This window comes from Mytilus galloprovincialis, chromosome 10, assembly GCF_965363235.1.
Source record: "Mytilus galloprovincialis chromosome 10, xbMytGall1.hap1.1, whole genome shotgun sequence".
Lineage (NCBI taxonomy): Eukaryota > Metazoa > Mollusca > Bivalvia > Mytilida > Mytilidae > Mytilus > Mytilus galloprovincialis.
This window is the reverse complement of record NC_134847.1, coordinates 42168319-42183460: the sequence shown is the minus strand read 5'-3', so window position 1 is coordinate 42183460 and position 15142 is coordinate 42168319. Positions and strand designations below refer to the sequence as shown.

The following is a 15142-nucleotide window of genomic DNA, read 5'->3' as shown; positions in this document are numbered from 1 at the left end:
AATATGACAGCAAAAATTGCAAAATATGGAGGGTATAACATACATTAAACAGAAGAAATCGATGCAATGGTCGATATCATTTTAATAAATTTACCATCACTCATTTTGGGAGTGGGATCCTCGATACAAGTTTCAATCTGGAAATTAATTGTTAACATTCTATATTGAAACAATGCCTAAAAGGTAGTTGTTGTAAAATTCTAAATGTTCACTATAAATTGATAGAGCAACAAAAGATTGTTTTTAATCTTCTTCTTTATTCTTTTTAGTTAATTTTTTTGTAATTTTGTTGCATGTAATTGACGGTTTTCTAAAATTTAATTATACTACTTTTGATATAAAGTAATCGATTGCAATTGATTACATACAAAAATCGTTCACACTAATCGTTCAAGTATATGATAATTATCTTCTGATTTTTTCAGAAACCGTGTCCCCCCCTTTCACCTAGCTACTTCTAGCATATTTGAAAATTCAAGAAGTTGACAAAAAAGAGCTATGTGCGAATTTAAAGTTCCTTCGAAAATGAGTTGTTTCAGTACTAATTTACAAACTTTGATAACCAATCGTAGGTCACAATTATTTCATTCCTATTAAATTATTTTTAAAACAAATGACCAAATACAGCGAGACGAGACGATATAAGACATTTTTATGAAGTACGTTGTATAAACTAGTTACAACCTTAGATATGTAAAAGTACAGGGAAAAGTTTGATTTTAAGAGAGGCTGAATGGACATTAAAAGTGTTTGTTGTCCTTTTCATGCTTATGGTACTTTTATGCATCATCTTTGTCTTTCTTCATGTACAAAACTTGCAGGGGCGGATCAAGCCATATTAAAAAGGGGGGTTCCTAACCCAGGACAAAGGGGGGAAGGGGTTCCAACTACATGTCCCCATTCAAATACATTGATCGTCCAAAAAAGGGGGGTTTCAACCCCCGGAACCCTCCCCCCCCCCTGGATCCGCGCCTGATACATGTATGTGTTTATTTACATTAGCTAGATTGAAACAGTAATTTAGTTGTTAACACCAGAAACAAATGTATATGGGTGTAGATACAATCAGCAATAATACATTAAACTTATGTCTTAATGTTTTTAAACAAACAGTGGTTATCAAATTGGAATCATATCAAGACTATTAAAATTCAGAAGTTGACATCCTTGACTGCTTGAGGTGTCATACCACTAATTACAAACCCCTATGTGTTTTGCAAATTTGCCCGGTGACCCCCATTTTTCTTTTTGTAAATCTTTAACATGTATAATGATAAGCCATCTGTAAAAGTCTTATAAAATTTTAATTACTTTTTAACAGTTTTTGAGAACTTCAACTTGTCAGTGATAAAGCTATGAAAAGTCAAGAGAGAATATTTTCCCACCAAAATTTCAATGGCTAATATCTCGAAAACAAGAACGGTGATTTATATTTTTTTTTTGCTCTATGGATTCCTTTATTAATCCCCTATCTATATAAATTGGTTTTTTGAAAAGTTAATTACTTTGAAACTGAGAAGCCAACTCCCTTAATATTTGAAATGATTGAACGAATAGTTACTTTACAGTGATTTTATCTTTAAGGTAAAGCCATAAAAACATTTCAATAAACTTTACATATGTCCACTCGTCGCATACAAGAATATGAAAACATCCTGTTTTATCGAACTTGTTGGGGTCCTAAGGTTTTGTCGATAATCCCCTTACGAAGTTTTGTAAGATTCTTATAGGCAAAAGATAAACAGAAACCTTTTTTTTTCATCAGATTGCACACATTTTATCTTTACGGAAGATAGACGTCTTGAACAAAAACTGTATTCACTACAGAAAACTGCAAGAGTAATAAGCAAATCACTGTAAGGAACAAATTATTTGTGCCAATACCCTTTTAGTATTTGATTTTAGAAATAAGAGTCTTTTTAGTTTAGTGCTTTTAAACAAAGACCTATATAAATATCGTCTTTTTGATCAAATTTTATCATCGTATTATTTATGCTGAAAATTGATTCACAATACATACCAGATACCACTGCTCCTCAAGAAGTGGATCGTTTATTTCCCATGTTTTCGAGTGCTGAAATAATAATTGATATTTATATATTATTAACTGTAAACATACAACTTTGTATTGTAACATTGCGTTCACCAATGTAGCTTCCAATGGGCTATGACTGAGTTTCTTTTAGTTATGCCTAGTATTAAGTTTTAGGCAACGGCTTGAATAAGTGTGAATGAAGCCTTAGCCCTCGCTTGTGTATCTGAAACCGTCTACCAGATAGTTTAAAAAAAATGACGGGAAATGAATCCATCCTCATCTTATTAACGTTGCTATCAAACTTAACATAAATGCATGCTGGGTTGCTGAATATATCACAAATGGGGTTTTTCTCCCTTTGTTTGTGGTCGACGTCTTCTATCATCTATTTTTAAAATCATTTCATCTGAATTAACTGTCTAAATTAAACAAACATTGCCACAATCGTCAATAGGATATTAATTTTAACAAATGATATGACAAGCAGAAAAAAGTAAATAGTCGATAGGATATACAAATACGTCAATATGACTGAATTTGTTAGTTAACTGAATCAATTGTTAATAGAGTAATCCGCTTTTAATGATGGTGTCTACTAACAAAGTGGTCATTGATTAAGATTTAATGAGACAAACAGTCTATTTTAACTTTAAGAGTCATGTTTGTCTATCTTCTTGAAACAAGTAATATCTAGAGCCTGTAGAGATATATTTTGAATTCAAGAACGATTAGACAAGATCTACACATTTATGACATTGCCGAAATTGTAAGTCTTCTTCTACTTGGAATTGTTGGCCCTTTAATGACTATTTTTACAATTATTTTCGATTTGGCTTTAATTTTCAAAAAAATTATATTAGATATATTGAAACGTTGAAAAGCAAAAATAATTAGTAAGGCAATATATACGATTAAGTAACTCTGCCAATATCGTCAGTGGACTCCTCGTGAAGAGTTACTGTTCTTTAATGATCTATTTAGACAATTCAATAGCAATAATGATCAGTCAAGCATGATCCAAATATTTGTCAAATGTGCATTAATCTATTAGTTGACTCTTAACGGGATTTATTGTCCTTTATATGTTTCACCCTTATTTATGTTTTGGTCTTACGTTTTATCTTATAAATGATATCTCAGTCACATGTTGCAACATTATGCTTGTCAGGCAATTTTAGTAGACTGCCGGAGTTCCAGTTTTTTTATGAGTGAAATTTTAAATTGACAATGATTGATGGTAAAATTTGGTTATACACAAAATTTCAAAGTAGCCAAACCCTTTATTGTCGGTATTTTAAAGAACTCATAATAGTAATAGTAATAGTCTTTTATTCAGAAGCTCTACAGCTTATAGAATTTACATACACAAATATAATAGCATCAGTGAATAATTACATACATGTTTTATAATTACAAACAGTTTGTATCAATGGCGGAGAATGACAACAAATCATATAAATAATGAAATATAAGTAACTTCACAAACTTCACAAAGACAAAATGAAAAAGTAACTTGCAAGATACTTTTGTTTCCTTTAGTATATCAATAATCTGCTTCATATACTATACAACATAAAAACGATGCAAGGCAATGAATTTATCATATATAATGAAAATTTATACACTGTACCAAGGTTGATTATAGCAAAACAGTTCTAATATAGACGTTAGACAAATAAGGAAATAAGCGTCAACGGTTTGATGTAAAAAGCAAATAAATAGATCCTTTAAATTTGAAAAGTAAAATATGTTCAATGATACTTATGCAGACAGCATTGTGTGACATTCTTTCAAGATGTATGGTCAAAAAAATGTCAGCTGGAACAAACTAACAAGTATAAAAATTAAATAAGCACTGAATAAATTTAACACTTCGGCATAAACATTTAAAAATATTTTAAGTAATAAAATAACCATGTCTACAGTGATAAGATAAAGATAAAACGATTTAAAAATTATGTCATACTTGCGTTGGCTTTAAATTTGGTATTAACAAAAAAGACAATCCTGTTAAAAACCTGAAAGGGAAATGTATATGCTAAAATGCTATATTTTAGATGTTACTAACCAACACAGTGTTATGTTTTGGTTTTTTTACGTTTTGTACATTAGCAATTAGTTGCAATTTGATATTTAGTTTTTATATATCCTTTCGATCAAATGTATGCGTTTATCTATTATTACAGGTTTTATTCTCGATGTTGTTACTCAAAAGGACTAACTTTCTAGCATTAGTTCGCTTCGATTATACTACCATACAGCTGTTTATGTTAGTTATAGTCTTTGGTTGTATTTGAGGCTCATAGGATTCTTAAAGCGACGGAGTAATTTGATTTGGAATAAATTTACAGCTATTTCCACTGAACACCAAAACTGAGATAGAAACAGGTATCGCTTTACAATGAAGATTTGCATGCGTAAATATTTAATTAAAATACGAGTACTCTCAGACAAAAACAATCAAAACCAAGGAGTAAACAAAGACTCACAAAACCAAAGGACATTTACATCAACAGTCATAAATAATAATTAAGAAATAACACGAACTCCACTAAAACCGGGAGTGAAATCAGGTGCTACGGAAGGGTAAGCATTTCCTGCAACGTATACGGCACCCGTCGCGTTATTTCTTTGTTCAGGTCGGTAATGATGAAAGGTTATTATGACTGAGGAAGAATATCAAATATGATTTCAGAATCACTTTTGTCAGAATGGCCAATCAACCGTAAAATTTCTTGAGTGATGACCTTAATTTGATTAGTTCATAGCCCTGTCTTAGCAACTTTTGAGAAAGCAGTATTCCTCGTTCAACAAAATCAACGAACTTTGAGCTAGCTCTAGAGTAACGTATCAATTGAGACACATATACTTCATATGCTGATGCCGCTGGGATGTTGATACACAGAAATGGAAAGTTCACTATAGGAAAATTAAAATCATCGCGTTTGTTATAAATTTTGGTATTCGACCTACCATCAGTAGTCATTTCGAGAAAAAGCTCTAAATATGAAGCAGATCTATCTATGCGGTAGTATCTTTAATTTCAAGTTCACTTGGATATAATAAATGTAAGTGATCACTGAATCTATTATTATTAAGAGACATTACATCATCAATATACCGAAAGGTGAAACTAAAAGACTGGGCTAATTTCTTTTCTCCTTTCTGTACAAGCCCTTCGATAAATTCTGCTTCATAGGAATATAAAAACAAATCTGCAAGTAGAGGGGTGCAATTGGTACCCATTGGGATTCAAATAGTCTGTTGGAAGACCAAACCTCCCAATTCAACAAATATGTTGTCAATTCAAAGGTCGAGCATGGCAGTGATATCCTCGTCGGTATATTTTCTCCTTGCATGATTTTCACAAAGTAAGCTGGTTTCCAGCCCAAAACTAGATGTTTAAAACGTCTAGTGCCCGTTTTGTTAAAGAAACATAAGTTGACGAGTTCTTTCAGTCGAGCTTTAATTTTAGTATGTGGAATAGTGGTATGAAGAGTTGAAAAATCAAAGGTTTTAATGTTGGTACAATGTTTTAATGATTGAGATTGTAAATTCACCAATAACTCTTTTGAATTTTTCAGTATCCACATCTGATTAACACCACTTCTTAAATATGCCGTTTCGGAATATTTCTATAGTCCTTCCTTGACTTGTTCAGAACTTAGTGTCTTTATGTTGTTTGGATGTAAAAGTATCCGGCCATGTCCACTTTTTGTTTATGTAAGACGTATTTCTTTTTTATCCATCTGATGAGTACAGCTTTTTTCAACTGATTTTTATAGTTCGTTCTTATGTTGTACTGTAACCCCACTGTCCAAGGTTAAGGGGAAGGGTGGGATCCCGCTATTTTTTTTTAACCCCGCCACATTCTGCACGTATGTACCTGTCCAAAATCAGAAGCCTGTTTTTCAGTGGTTGTCATTTTTTGATGTGTTGCATATTTGTTTTTGTTCGTTTTTTAACACAAATTAGGCCGTTAGTTTTTTCTTTGTAATCTTCTTAAATTGCATTTCTTGACCTTTTATACATGTAATAGCTGATCATGCGGTATGGGCGTTGTTCATTGTTTAAGGCTATACGATGATTTTTAGTTGATAATTTCTATGTCATTTAGTCTCTTGTTGAAAGAGACCTCATTTGCCATCATACCACATCTTTTTTTTATGTATACAACCATCTGTTCTTTTCTATCGACCAAAACTTGAAAAAAGTTTTTTTAAATAATTTCTTGAGATATGCATCTTTAAGAAGAGTCGAGATTTTAGACTATTTATTCAAAGATTAATGTTTTGTATTGTTTCTTTTTGTAATAAGAAGTGAGTTTTCTAGACTAGTAACGTTTATTTTGACGGGATGTCATCAAAAAAATCAGTGATCACTTGATTTTCTTTCAACCAATAATTTTCTAAATATTGATAAGAGAATACTTAAGCAAACGTACTTTCAGTACTGACAGTTTCTCGCTTCATTATTCTAAGAACTGAACTCATTTTAATGTCCTAAAATTTTCTCTTTTGCTTAATATGAATATAGATACATGTACTGAAATGAAATGGACAGAAATGTATTGTCTGCTTGAATATGCATTGTCATTAAATATACTTGTAAAAACTATGCAAATTCCTCGTAGTGTATAGTATATCAACCTGGGGGTAACCCTTTCAGTGCTTCTGAGTTCGAACCCGTTTACTGAGTATTCTTGTTGCTCAATCTTTAATTGTCTTTAAAGTTTTTGTCATTTTCTTCTTTTTTTTTTGCAATGATGTTGTGAGTTTTCTTCGACTAAAGACAATGGAAGGGTTATGAATGGCTCTTCATTTTGCTGAAACTTACTTATGACTTCACACTTCATCCACGAATACCTTTCAAATTCAATGGTGACCCAAAATGATTTTGTGCAATTGGTCTGATACTATTACAACTTCTTTACATCAACATTCATGCACAAAAAAATATTTAAATTTGAAACATTATATATAGACAACATGTATAAAATAGAAAACAAATCTACTGTTTTGTTCCATATAAAGAAAAAAACATCATACACGTAGCTATAGTTACTAATGTTTTGCACATAACCTACAAAATCGAATGGTAATAATAGTTTTATCAACTTAGCGAATAAGGAAGATAATAACATATTTCAAAGCATAGTTATTCAAATGAATTTAATTGTAGTTAAAACTATATACAGGTGGTAACAAACACCTTCACTAAAATTAATTTGGCTCGTTTAATTTTCATAAAATTTTGACAAAGTGTTTACTTTGACCCTTTGACAAAAATATATAAAATTTCAAAAATTTGAATCAACCGTTTTATCAGAAAAATTACACTGGTTATATAGCAGTTTAACAAACACTATTTTTGATCATTGAGAACCTTAATATTCCCTTAACAACACAACGTAATTAAAATGTTTAGCTGATTTTACAGAGTTATCTTGTAGTGTTAGGTACCACCTTAAGATAAGAATTTTTGGTATGAAGATTTTGTTTACCAAATAAAAGATATTTAAAGGAATAAAAAAAAAGGCTTAACTATCACGATTTATATCGGTTGTTTTACTCACCATAGTTGCAATACCAAATACAGTTTCAAACTGTTGCCATTCATTGCACTAAAACAGAAAAAGATAACCAAGTTTATTTAAGTACAAGTCTGCATAATCAAGTTCTTGTTATCTACAATAAAAGTGTATGGCGGTTAAATTATATTCACCTTTTGACAAACGTGTATTTCTTCACCCTGTTAAGGTATATGTTATAATATTATCTTATTTATTCCAAGTCCAAACTAAACACTTCTTTTTTAAAAGGTGGAGGAAATCGGACTTCTTGATATTAAATAACTACAAATTCAAGATCAAATTTACCAAAGGTATATAAAAAAAATATGATCATCTTTCAATCAAAATACATGCGAAATATTCTATCTACCAAAAGGAAATACGTTTTTTCTTCTATATCATTTGTATTCTGTTTCAAAAATGGAAACTTCAAAACAACTTTTGAGTTTGCACATAACAATGGATAGTTGGAGATGAACATACATGTACAAGGAATGATGCAAATAATGAATTCTTCTGTTATGAAAACTTTTTATGTTACCGGATTTGCTGACTTGCACAATTGACACTTTCGAGAAAAAGGACAAGTAAATATCTTGAACATGCGAATGCAATAGTACACAAAATACTTGTAAGAACATGTCTTCGTTGTTTGTTTGGTTCCCAATTTGATTACTTTATGTATTTAAGAAGTATCTGTACCATTCTGACAAAAAGGATCATGATATTCCAAGCATTTTTAACCTGTGCTATATTGTTTTTCTCTAAGAGTTATTTTTATCAGATGTATGAGCAAAGAACCAGTTTGCCACCATTGTTCTATGTTTAAGTCATTTGCAACTACAAATTTTAAAAGTTGAACATGTTTTGTATACTTGAATTGCTTAGTTTTACTGTAATAGAAGTGAAGGTGAACTTGTTTTTAAATGAAAATCTTTTACAATATCAAAATCTTTATAAGTATATTTTCAGACACTTTTTCGCTAATATTTTCCCTATGATGTGACCTTAACAGCAAGACCACTCGTTATAACTTCGTCCACGGCACAGCTCAAGTGCGAGTATAAAACCATGATGAATGAACGTAAACATACGTGCAATTGATAGAAAAAGCAGATTCTTAAAAAGAAAAATTGATACAACAAATCATTTAACAACTGTTAAGGAATAGTTTACTTATCAAATGAGAGCACTAAAAGAATATAAAAACAAATGTCAGGGCTTTTTCAATTCGCTAATATGTTACGCTTTCAAAGTACTCGGTTTTTTAATGTTTATATACTAGTAGCTGACTATGCGGTAAAGGCTTCGTTTATTGGTGAAGTCCGTACAGTGACCTTACGTTGTTAGTTTCTGTGGCATTTGGTCTTTTGTGAAATTTAAGCAAAGACGAGGTTTCTTATCATTATCAATTGATAAACGAATTAATCAATAATCTCTCTTATGTCAAACAAAAGTGTATAGAACCATATATGATTTAATAAGCATACACAAATTATTATTTAGCACTGGAAATAATAATCAAAAACAAATTTTGATATTTTCCGTTTCGAGTGGAAAGACCTTCAATTGTTCATTTTTTTAAAAAGTCGCATCTGCTCTATATTAAAAGATTGTTACAGTGAAGTGTACTACTATTGGGACAAATAATATCAAAATTATAGAAACTTCTACTGGCTCTATATCAAAACATTGATAATTCTATGTTCATCATGTTAAGAGGGTCTGAAAATCAGCTTGACAGTTTCAGACATACTTATTTTTTATCTTTTTTAACTAGACCAAATCACTACTTAACATAAAGATTCAGCACACAAATGTTTTTAACATGTAATTTCACCCCCTTATTTAATATTTCCAAGTATCAAGAAATAAATGGGGAAAGTGTATGAAAACAAGTTATACACTGTTTACACTTGGGACTATATTCGTGAATAATGAAAAAAGGCGACAACTTTGTCCTTGAACCTAATAGGATATAAAGACTTGAACAAATCTTTGACAAAGCTTAGGAAATTTTGAAATAGTTGGTCAAGTTTTATGGTCCTAGAATACATTTTATTAAAACTAGAGCCATTTTAATATTGAAATTTGGATCTTTAATATTGACTTTAAAATCAAATTATTTCAACTATCAGGATTTGGGCATGAAAAAATAAATACTGCAAACATTTTCCTTTTTTAAATGCCCTTGAGTATAACATATTTTAAGTATTAACAGCAACTGAACACTTATTTGATTTATCATATTATAACATAAAGAGTGACCACAAAAATGTTTTAATCTCACCCCATTACTTAATATTCCATGCATCAAGTATCAAGAAATAAATTTGGAAAGTGTATGAAAAAATGCAAATTTACACTGTTTACACGAGGAACTATATTCGTAGACAACGGAAATCAATATCGATAACTGTTTCCTTGGAACAATTGGTTTATTTTTGAAGGTTTGGACATTCGAACTCCAAACACATATATTTCAATGTGGCTTAGCACTCATTAGTAGTTACCATCATATATATTAAAACCTACTGGTCTTATTGATAATTAGGAATATGCAAAGCAGCTCAATTTTTAATGCAATGTTGATGAGTTTGTTTTGTGTACGATTGTATGTACGAGTGGCATCCCTTTGTTATGTTTTCCAAATCAAACAATTCTAACGAGTCGATGAATTGTTGTCTCACATGAATTATTTTACTTCACCTATATTAATTTGTTATAATTTTAATTCAAATTAAAACTAATTATATCTGATAGATTTTAGTATTTGTAATTCGTAATATAGCAGATGTGTTGTTTTTACTTGTTTTATCAATACTTGTTTGTTTAATAAAAGTACATGTATATCCACCACCCTCCCAATCACGCACACCCACACACAACAACAACAAGAACAACAGCCACTACTTTCTTCAAGGAAATTCAGATTTATTTCACAGGTTTCAGAAAGATATTCTAAATAAAAACTTGCATTGAGCGCTCAACTACTGCTTGAAAGACTATGCACGACGATTTTATTACCTCCCCATTGTGTGTTATATTTTTTTTCTTTTGCAGACAGCCAGTTATCGTGCATAAAACACAAAAAAAATTGTAGAAGTCAATATTTATTTGGAACAAAGCTAACATTTAAAAGATGTTCCAATGATAATAAGTATTCCTGTTTTCAATAATAAGGACTATTAGATATTGAGAACTTTTATAGATAGATCGACATGTTATTTCAAATTATACATGTTTGTTTAAAATTACAACTATAAATCCTGTTTCTTTAAATACAGCTAGTGCTTAATTTTTTTTAAATTTAGTCATGTAAAGGAAGAAAACCCAGATAAGTAAATTTGTATAAAGGGGTGTGTTGCATATTTACCTTTTATAGTTCTGTAGTAAAGATATAAGTTCCGTGAAGAAAAAACATGTTTTTCTTAAAAACAAACACACTAAATGAGCTATCTTCTCATATCTGTTCTAGACTTATTATTGACTAGCTTTCTTATGTTCATATGTCCTATCATATACAATTCGTTGGTCGTAACAGTATCTTCATTTCTAGTTTAATAATTGGCATCGTCGATCGTGATTGTTTGTCATGTCAATGTTTCATCAATGTGATTTTATTTTAAAATGCGATTTATTATGTTCTTCGCGTGACTTTGCAACTACGGGATCTGTATGCTAAATACACAAACTGTAGAGGCGGAGCATGTTGATGCATATGTTTTGATTCAGTAAAAAAGTATCTATTTATTAAATTGTTTTCTTATATTTGATTTACCAGATAACAAAAATTTCAAGTGTTGATTTAACCTCAGGGGCCTATTATCATACATTATAGCGGGTTATTTTCGCGGTTTGTTAATTTTCGAGGATAAAATAAAATCGCCAAACCAAGAGTGCAGATGCGACGGTTTTGTTAAAATAATAACCACAAAAATATTTCGTACACCTTATTCAATTAAAATCGGGAAATTTTACTTATGCGAAAAAAAACCTATATGGTATAACAGGTAAAGTTAAAACAAATAATTTTGTGGGTTTTTTTTATTCAAAAAGAATATTCTTTACGTCATACCGACTCCACAGCGCTCGCTCCCGCAATGTGGAAAGGGATTAGTATAAGTACTAATCCACTATATATAAATATGTATAAACGAATAGCACACGATTTATTGAGCAAAAACGCCTAATCATGACCAGTCAACAAGTTCGTTTGGTGAAATCCGCTTAAATGAAACCAATGAGCTTATATAATATATGGGGAAGATTTTTTAAAGAACTTCCATTATTTACGCTTCATGTTTCAACACAATCGGGACAATAAAATGTGTAAGTCTAAAAATTAGAAGATAATATTGTGTGTGAATTGAATATTAATCATGAAGAAAACAAACACTTTAGCCGTTTTGAATATTTTGGTCAATTCAATTAATGAAATAAATCTGCGTACTCATTTAAAACAGCAATTGATTATCATGTCCAATAAATAAGCTATAAGTGCAAATGTGCTGCAATTGTGTATGTATTCTTTGTTTTGTCATATTTACATATTAAATAATCAAGAAGCAATAACAAAGGCCGACATATGATATTACAAACTCACACAAGTATCATTCGTTATGCTATTCTAAATAACAAAGTTTTATATGAATGTCTTACCATAAAACCGTTAAAAAATATTACATCCTTCAATGCAATGGCTATGTTTATCTGTACCGTTATCATAAAATAAACATTGACATCAAATGTTTAAAAGCTTGGCAACATGTATTATATAATAACAATTGTCGATGACTACCTGTAATTTTTGTGTGATTCAACCAGGTCTTATCAATCTGGGTCGTCGTTTGCATAATTTTTGTTGTGGATGTTTTATCAAAAAAAGTTCTCCTCGATGCTTTTGAGAGTATCAAATCAAGATTGTCTACCTTTGATTAGTAAACGAATGACATGTCTTTAGGTTTAATTAAAAAAAAAACATTGATATAATCAATGTTTATGACATTTTATTTATTTCAACACAAACATACCATAAACTTGATAAATAGTTCAATGATATTGTCTTTGTTTTGCATAGTGAGTTGTATAGATTCAGGAGTTATTAAATTTTCGAAACATTTTTGAGGAACTGTTAAAATAAATCTTTCATGATAACGAAAAATAAAAAAAACTACTAGTTTGTGTTGTTTTTTTTTCGTTTGAGTCTGTTATCTAGTTTTTATGGAAGAGGCGGAGTCGTTATTATATAAAAGCTGGAAGGAATGTAAATAACTTCTTTCAAATATATATATATTCTACCACTGCATTGAACGTGATACGATATTTATCTACTCGAGACAGTTAAATTTTCAAATTTAAAACGCAAGGCTCAGCGGGCGTATTAATTATTTAAAATTTGATTGTCAAAATTGGGCGAAGGATCATATACCTATGATACTGTACACTAAAATATGATATATAAATATACTAAAAGGGTACAACATCACACAAAAAATAATAAAATGAACAAATGTTTAATATTTCTGATAACAGATATCCTTCATCAGTATGATTATGATGTAAGAAATATATTCTCTTAAACTATTATATCAATCTTGAAATGTATACAATAAAACTTTTGAGACCTAACACAAATTAAAGACGTCTGTACAATTCTAAAATTCCGAAATTGACGTAGATTATTGAACAAGACATTTTTACAAAAGTTAAATCGCTGAACGTGACCGCGTACTTGTTCATCCATCTCAAAAGAATAGAACACTGCAAATTTATACTGGTACAATTCAATTATTTAGAGCTGGCACAGGTAAAGAAATAGTGCAGAGACTGTGTAGAAATGTGTATTCTTAGGAATATATTTCGGCGTAATAGGAAACAAGTGATGACAGGGTAATGAGCGTTGGTAGGTAAATTGAGTGACTTAATTTTTTTATTCATGCTCTCTGGGGAAACTGTATTAAATAACCTTTCCCGAGCAAATCTGAGAGCCCTTGACCATTCTTAGTTTTGTTTTATGATAGTGATGGTTAGGTTTTTGAGATCAGCTCAGTCGTGCCTAGGTGATCTCAAACGACAACTTACAGGGAGGTCGGGCTTGCATGTGTAGCACGTTGATGACTATTCATGCGTTTGTTGAATGGCTGTTTTGTCTTGCCAACGTACTGCATGCCATATCGTCACTGAATAAAGAAAATTGAGAATAGAATTCAGGATTGTGTGAAAGAGACCACAGCTCGACCAAAGAGCAGATAACAGCCGAAGGCCACCAATGGGTATGTCCGCCCTTGTATACAAAATCGTAGGTTTTGAAAGTAACATTGCAAAACATAGTGAAAAAGCAAGTAAGTATTTGAGTATTCAGTATTTAATGTCAATCCAAACAACGTCTGTTACCACACGGCTTGCACCATCCTGCAGTTGAACAGCTTTATTAGAGGAGACATCAGCTCTCAGAAATAAAGTTAATTTGTTCTTTAGTTGTCTTTTTCTTTACTTTAACTGTAAATGAATATTTTTAAAATGGGTTATTCTGCCTTGGATTGTCGAGTTTCAACCAAATACCCAAGTCTTAAAATAAATCAATATACTAAAATTAACCCTGTAAATGTAAATACGTAAACGTTTCTTTTTTGAATTATATCCTACAAGCGTTTCTAAAGTCGGTCAGTATAGTTAAGTCTGCATCATATATTGGCTTACATCTAAGTGAAGTTAGTAAGATATATATATATATAAATATAAACAAGTCTAAATTGAAAACAACGTTCAAACGTTAACCTATGATTGCGTTGGATAAACACCGCAAATTTTATACGTGTGCATGTAACAAATTTTGTTGCACAGGGTCTAAATACAACACAAACAGCATTTCCGAAAAGACCAATTGCCAAACGTTGTTTTCAAATTAGCCTTGTTTATATTTATTTCGTTTGGGCTTGTATTATATTTTCCCTCTGGTGTATATAATTCGTTCATCCTATTTGGACTCTTAACAAAATCAAGAGTCTTTCCTAAATTGAGGTAAGGTAAACTAAATCGCCTTCCAAATACTTTTCGATCCCTTACACCACAGACATTAATTGTCAAAATCCGGATATGGTATAAAAAAAAATAGCACCTCATGTTGTGGTTTACCATCTTTGGTGCAAGTTTATTGTTTTCTACTTGGTATTGAATTAATATAGAGATCCGTTTTGTTACAACTTGTGATAACAAAAAAATTGGCAATCGACAGTGGCAGGGTTTAAGAACACCAGTTGTTCGACCTGTTAGTCAAATGCGTTTTGTTTAAATACATATTTTTTCACTCTTTTGGTCTTTTGACAAATGTTGTTTGTGCTGTATTTAGACCCCTCTATATATAAAAATACATATATAACTCGTCTAAACATCAGCCCAACAATGTAAATCTGTAAGCATTTTTGTTCTTCCCTCGCCGGGATTCGAACTCATGCTACTGAAATATCGTAGCACCAAATCGCATTGCACTATGCCCTACACAAATGGGTCTACTTCAAAAACCTTAATACTAA

General features: G+C 30.9%; 1 protein-coding gene across 6 annotated transcripts in view; it reads right to left on the bottom strand.

The window, feature by feature from the left end:
* LOC143047593 (proprotein convertase subtilisin/kexin type 4-like) overlaps positions 1–12334 on the bottom strand; it is a 99984-nt gene extending 87650 nt beyond the window's left edge. For 4 of the 6 annotated variants that reach the window (XM_076220711.1, XM_076220715.1, XM_076220714.1 and 1 more), the window contains exons 1-4: positions 12270–12333; positions 7611–7658; positions 4002–4053; positions 2021–2074 (exon numbers count right to left, since the gene is read on the bottom strand). In XM_076220711.1, coding sequence (XP_076076826.1) covers positions 2021–2074; positions 4002–4053; positions 7611–7654 — 150 coding nt within the window. In that variant the 5' untranslated portion in view covers positions 7655–7658; positions 12270–12333. Of the gene's footprint in view, positions 1–2020; positions 2075–4001; positions 4054–7610; positions 7659–12269 lie in introns of all 6 variants that reach the window. The other 2 variants (XM_076220712.1, XM_076220713.1) reach the window with 2 other exon arrangements.
* Positions 12335–15142: the final 2808 nt, after the last annotated feature.